Source organism: Nicotiana attenuata, unplaced genomic scaffold (assembly GCF_001879085.1).
Source record: "Nicotiana attenuata strain UT unplaced genomic scaffold, NIATTr2, whole genome shotgun sequence".
NCBI classification, from domain to species: domain Eukaryota; kingdom Viridiplantae; phylum Streptophyta; class Magnoliopsida; order Solanales; family Solanaceae; genus Nicotiana; species Nicotiana attenuata.
Window position 1 is genome coordinate 75,370 of NW_017671538.1, and position 7,169 is coordinate 82,538.

General features: G+C 41.2%; 1 protein-coding gene across 1 annotated transcript; it reads right to left on the bottom strand.

The window, feature by feature from the left end:
- Positions 1-6,641: 6,641 nt before the first annotated feature.
- LOC109208867 (high-affinity nitrate transporter 2.1-like) lies at positions 6,642-7,159 on the bottom strand (the record flags this gene model as incomplete). Its single annotated transcript, XM_019372024.1, is given in 1 exon segment — positions 6,642-7,159. A coding segment is annotated over 1 exon segment (326 nt), but the record flags the coding sequence as incomplete, so codon positions are not given.
- Positions 7,160-7,169: the final 10 nt, after the last annotated feature.

Genomic DNA, 7,169 nt, shown 5'->3' on the forward strand with positions numbered 1-7,169 from the left:
CCTCGGCGTATACCCACATATCATGCGCCTCACGATGCGCATCCTCATCAGGCCTTGGTGCAGCAGTCTGCTTAAGGACTTCAATCTCAGTTGCCCTGGCATCGGAGTTCGGCGATCAAAAAGCAGCGACCTTGGTCCGCAAAATCAGCAGCTTCCACCGCTACCCCACGGCTAACCTCCAATTTCTTCTTCCTTCGACTGAAGAAGAGTCTTCCAGCTCAATGTTCCGAGCCAGAAGCAGTCATCAGCTGCTTCATCGACCTGCTCCAGCTCGGCCACCCTCCGTTTCAATTTGGGCCTCCGACTGTTCAAGGGCCGTCCACGGAACACCCGAAATTCCGGGTCCTGCTTAAGTAGGTCCGCCAGCACCCGATGCTTGGCACGGCACCGTTGGTACTTCTTCGCCATCTTGCTTAAAAGTGGCTGCCTTCTTTTGCGCCCCGCCTCCTCTCCACCTCCAAAATGAGAGTCTAAAAAGGAGAAGAAAAAGAGGAAAGGCAAGTCAGTACGCATCAAAGTTAGCCTTACGGCACACAAAGAAAAACTTGAAAACTACCTACAAGGCCGCGCCAGCAACCCTCCGGGATTAGATCCCCGTCACTAACACCCTTCAGCATTTCATGCTCAGCAGCCGCACATAACAGGGTCATATCCGTTGCGGCCTGCTCGCTGTGTTGTAACAGGTTATACCCTACTGGGATCATAATTCGGCGTTGGACCTACCCGCCGTCATCTCCACATGGGCTGGACCCCTCGTTTAACCCATCTGCATCTCCACGGGCGGCCTCAATGTCCGCCCTCTCGGCACCATCGCCCACTTCTCCAACAGCAGCCGACAAACCGCCTCTCCGGAAACATGGGCTGGGCTGGCGTCGGCAACAGCTCTCCTTTGGGGAACCGACCTCCCAGAACGGATAGCATCGGCCATAAAAAACCGGCCTCGACACTTGACGGGGTTCACTTACCCTCTCGTCTTCAGTCGATGTCCCCTTGCCCGTTATCAAACCGCCGTCTCTTTCTCTCTGGCTGGCTCCTTCACCTTCAGAAGTCTCCTCCATAGGCCGCGCTGGGACGGCACTGAAGGAGTCGCTTCACTTGCGGACGCCGCCATAGGCCAACCTCCTGCTGAGAACCTTCTGGAGCGCCATCACTGAGTGAGCCGCAGGGTATGTCTCTCGCCATCAGAGTCGGACTCCACCCTTAGGCGTAGGATGTCAGCGGTAACGACGGCCTTCTTCTTCTTAGGGCGCTCCGACCTGCCAACACGAGTAGAGTCAGGTAACAAAACCTAAGGGAGCTTCCAAACCAAGGCGAAGAATTACCTGACGGGCCGATACCGTTGAAGAAATGCCAGCCCAGTACGGCATTCCTCCGCATAAGGTATCAATCTTTTCCACCCACGATTTAATACTGTCAATAAACTGGGGTGGAGAAGCCCTCGCTACAAAAAAAAAAGAGAAGAAAGAAATCACAGTGGCCGAATGGTCAAAGGTCCACGAACAGTTCATAAATTCTGCAAATAAAGGTACTTCACGTTCTGGGTTCCATCTTTTCCAGGAATCCTTCAGGGTTAGACACCTACGTGGCTCCGTTTCTGATGTAGAAGTACCTATGCCAGAGAGGCGGTTGGCCTTGTCGTCGACTTAACTACCCAAACCCTTTCGTGCCACAGCTTATTCAATTGCAACATGGTACCCCTCGGGTAACCAGGGCTGAATAACTGTAAAAGATGATGAACTGGAGCGGCCGCACTCAGACCTTTAGCTGCATACGTGGTCAGGAATCCTGCACACTTCAAGGTGTAAAGGAGTAAGCTGAGCACGGACACACATTTGAAAAAACGGCAAAGCCTCCTCCGCTAGAGGGGTAAAATCGGGAGGCACTATAACCGGATCAAAAATGGGTACTCGTAAAATGTGTAGTACCCAGGCCTGTGCACATTGGCATAGTCCATCCCAGCCGGAGCCATTTCCACATGGATCAGGAATGTTGTGTGTCACTCGAAGGTTGTCCTAGATGAGATTGCAGGTAAAAACACTATGCTCCCAGGGAAGGGCTGGTATCTTTTCATTTGAAAAATCCTTTTCGAATATGCATTTCCTTTGGGAGGACGTTGTCTACAGTAAGGGGAACGAGGCCTTTTCACTTTCCTCCTCCTCACCGCCATAGGAAGGCGGAACCCTAGATGGGTCAGTGTCCTTGGTCTTTTTACCACCTTGACGACGTTTTACCATGATGATTCTGTTGGAAAAATAAGGCACTAAAACGACGAGAAATATGACTTCAAAGAAGTGGAGGAGTCTCACACGAAATAAAACGGTTACAAGAAAGAAAGGCAAAGAAGTAAACTGGAAAAATGTTTATACAAAGGTTCGAAAGATGAAATCGGATTGAACCCTCTCCCCATTTATAGGGTTAGGTTGCGCCAGAAATCGAAGAATCATTGATTCGAAACCGTGCGCTTGGGAAAACCAAAATGTCACATCATCCTTTGAACCGCCTCGGGAGTAAGTATAATGGTGACGCATACAGGCGATGACATCATTCCAGAAAGGAAGCCACGCGTCAGTGGCTCAACAACGTCATACATTTTGCCTCATGCACATTGCCGCCCAAGGTCGAAGGTCAAATTCTCCCTAAGACGAGGTTTGCATTTCGCCCATTGAAGACGCTACCGAATGCGTCTCCAACGAACGGAGGGACTAACTATATAGGGTCAAATTTGACCGTCAACGTCTCTACGCCAATGGGCACCCCAATGAGTATACGTCAAACTAACGTTAAGGGTACGACTTGACGTGGGCGACAAAAGCGACATCGTTTAAGACTCAGTGTCTTCACTAGGAAAACGTTACCTATTTTGTATCTTTTTATTATTTCGAGGAAGGTCTTCCTACTATATAAGGGAGACCTTCACATTGTAAAAAGAGGATTGGAGAATAATACAACTCTCTCATTTTCTCCTACTCTCTCTCTATCTCCTATCTCTAACGAATATTCTTCTTGAGTTCATATTATCATTTTACACTATTAGATCTACAACAACAACTTCATTTCCATCTCTAGGTCTATTATATTTGATTACGATTTAACCCTTTCCTACTTTGATTGTTTTTAAGCTTGCCAAAGTATATCGATAACTTTTGAGCCAAACAATATTGAACAACAAAATTATAAGAATCTACATCATATATTAATCATAAATATAAAACATGTTCATTTCTAGAAAAGGGACGAAAATAAATGAAAAATTTGATTACTCTTGAACATATCAACATCATGTGTAAGGCATTATCGGTTATTGTTGTAGATTAATAGTATATAAAGAGTAAATGGATAGAAAAATAAATCTAAAGTACATTGACGCTTCGGAAGATAGAAAAGAAAGGGTATTGTATATAAGCAAATTCAAAGCAGTAGAAATAGCAGTATTCAAAGTCAACGTTCAGGCTCCTTAATTCAAGAGGTATTTAAAACGAATATACTCATGATATATGGACATGGCAGTTCTACATAAAGTAATCTTACAAAAATCATCTTTGATTATGGATGTGGCTCATTTTAAGAGTCGGACTCTAAGTTTCCTGCGTGCTTAACATTATTATGACCATTGACGTAAATCTTACAGTACGCACTATGAATTTTGATGGATTCCACATTTAACAGGTAAGGTTTCATTACGTTACAAGTGTTCTAATCACGGACGATCGGAACAAATTACTGCTGCTTAAATTCTAACCATGAGGGATACTATCTTCAATTTTGTCCAGTTGAATAAGACCTCAAAGACTGATCTTGGAAGTCTCTCAAAAGGTATAATATTGAATTATATAAAGGCAAAATGGCCTAAATGGCACCTATACTTGTCACACTTTGTCATGCCAGTCCCCAAAACTTCACTGTTTTCATTCAGACACTTTAACTTGATCAAAGCCTATATTTTAAGCCCTCTGACCGTGACCAAGCACATGTGGCAACAAAATGGTTGAGCTGGACAAAGTGGGTGTAATTCACGCGGACAACGAGCGTGCATATTAAAATTTTGAAACAAGAAATAATTAAAATAAGAAGAAAAAAATTATTAAAATAAAAATGAAAAATAATTAAAAAGATAAAGATAAAATAAAGTCAAAAAAGAAAAAAAGCAAAGGAGATATCGTCTCTTTCAGTTCTTCCACGCAACCCACCCCACCTTACTTACTTTTCCTTATTAACCCCCCCCCCCCCCCGCACTCCACCCCCACCCCATCCAACAAACACCGCACCCCTCCCTTTCCTCTTCCCTTTTCGATTATTTCCCCCTGTATGCTTCTTCTTCTTCCCCGCCCAACCCCCTCTCCCCAAAACAACCTCGGCTCTTCCCTTTTCGATTTTTTCCCCTGTATGCTACTTCTTCTTCTTCCCCACTCCCCCGCTCGTCCCTTCCAAAAAAAAAACTCAATCCCTCGAGTTCCCTTAAACATCTCTGTATTCCTATGGTGTCATTTTTTACTACTCTTGAATTCTGAACAAGTCAAAAATATACTAAAGGGGCAGCGGGTATTAATTTTTGAGCTAAACCAATAATGGACCATCGAACTTCTTCTCCGCCACCTAACGCCTTAAGCCATGGAAATGGACCACCGAACTTCTTCTCCCACTTTTCGATCTAGAAAAAAAATAATTTTTTCTCGGTTTCTTTTCTTTACATATTTTAATATTATTTCTACAATATAAAAAGGGAAGAATTGGAAGGGGAAAGGAGGAAGAACACGAAGAGAGAGAAACAAGATGGGCAGGAGAAAGAACGTGAGGGGAGAGAGAAATCAATGAGGGCGGGGATTAGGGAATTAATGTTTGAATTTTATTTTTTATTTTTTTATTTTGATTATTTTAATCTACCATGTGACATGGCATCTACACATTGTTATTTTGACGTGGCAACCAACGTGGAGAAGATTGTATTACACGCACTGGCAGCCTCCTGTCATAAGCGTTTATTATACACGGTTTGAAGGAGTGTAAGGGTTCAATTGGCAAATTGTCAAGTTTGGGGACCGGCATGACAAAGTGGCATAAGTATAGGTGTCATTTAGGCTATTCTGCCTTATATAAATTCACATATTTTATTGGAGAAGGTAATCTTGAAAAAGAAAAAGAAAATCTAAAGAGCACCCAAAATGTATCCGTTCGTAGTGAACTTTTGAGAAGTTGGCAGAAAGAAGAATGCTTTGATTTCTCTCTTCGTCTATTCTTATGTGTTGGCTGCTCAGAACCTTTAGAGCATCTTCTTATAATTAGGTTGCTAATGGATGGACACCAATTTTGAAAGGAAACGTTTGTTTCAACTGTAAAGGTTAGTTAAACAATTGAAAGGACGCAACCTTTTCAGGAAAGGACTCTTCAGTTCAAATTAATAATTTTTTTTATTTCAATATATTTATTAAAAAGTCTTTAATTTTTAGTGGGCATTTTAGTAATTTAACTTTTAACTTAAAAGCTTCCCACTATTAATATAGTATGGATATATATAGCCTTATTGTTGTAACACCTATTATATAGCGTAACTTCTAAATATCTTTTGAGCGACCTGATAAAGTAAAGGAAAAATAGTTTACAATATCGTTGTATATAAGTTAAACTCATATTTTCTTCATCCTGAATCATGACTGAGTAGCGAGTTCTGTCATTGCCTTCTCTATTATCATTCAAAGCTTTCATTCGCAACTGAAATCCATATGCTTACGTTTGTTGGGCTAATTAATGAATCATTGTAATCTTAGAATACTCTCCCTGATAAGAGCAGGATACTTTCCACTACCTGATGAATCCTCTTTCTAGTATTAAGATAAGCTAATTTGAAACATTGTGGGTACACGATTTTAATTCCCAAGTGGTAGGAAAGTTGACTTGGCTTCATTACGTTTGTCTCAGAATTAATTAATTAATTCACTAATTTTTATTTTTATTTTTACTACATGGTACGCCAGTTTCACTACCTAAAAGTACTATTTTTCAGTACATAGATACTTATCAACTACTTTTAATTAATTAAGCAAAAATAGGCTCTCAAAACCTAGACAAGGACTAACTACATCTTCTTGATCTGGGGCATTTCTTCCGCATACATTGCAACTGTTTGCTACTGTAGTTTCACTATCTATAAGACTTCAACTCATTGTGGATTAAATTTCAAATTGCAATTGAATTTAATATGTTCAGAATCCAGTGAATCACCTGGTCTATCTTATAATATATCTTCCACTATGCCTTCACAGTTGCTCCGGTAACTACTACATTTGACGCCTTCAACCACTTTTACTACTAATAAAATACTTTAGATTTAAATAAAGTATAATATTGAAAAATATTGTCTCTGGGAAACGAGGTAGTAATACAATAATTTTGGATGTCCATGGTATAAATTTCTTAGTGAACGCGTGTAAACTATTTTTTTTATACCGTAAATGTTTGTGGGTTGGTATGAGAAATAAGGAAGTGAATACAATATAACCTTGAGATGACTTATTCTGTCGCATATAATGTAAGAAGAAAAATGATATCAGGAGTTGAAGCTTAACCATTTTAGAAGGTAACTTAAGGATTACGTGAAGAAATATGTGAATAAGAAAAAATTCATACCTACGAAAGCCAATTTATAGTACTTGAAAATTTTTCGTATATAATTTCAAATCCAGATATGTAACCACACAAAAAAACAAAAAAAAAAAGACAGAAGAAAGAAAATTCAGGGTACATTCTTTAAATCTCTACTTATTGAGGCTCATTGAACCATCAATAAGAGATTGACAATCATCCATCCCCTTAGAGAAAAGAACCAAAATCCGAGAAACTCAGACACGATTAGGCGTTAAATTTGGAGGAGTAGGTGCGGATCCCACGCGCTTGCCACGCTCCGATCGACAGTTCTCGGCGAACTTCAAGCTGTTTTGGTGCATACCTTTCTGCCTCTCAGCTTCGGTGTACTCTGCGGCATAATAATGTTCCTCACTTCCCTTAACAGGGTCTTTGGTTGGTGGGAAAAACATGCTTCCCCATTGTGGGAAATGACATAGTGTCACCGGAAGAGTGCACCCAATGATCATCATCCCCATGTAAGTTAGCCCTGTTGCTGTCGAGTACTTTGAGCTTGTGAAAAACAGCAGTTGTGTCAATCCAGACCGAAATTG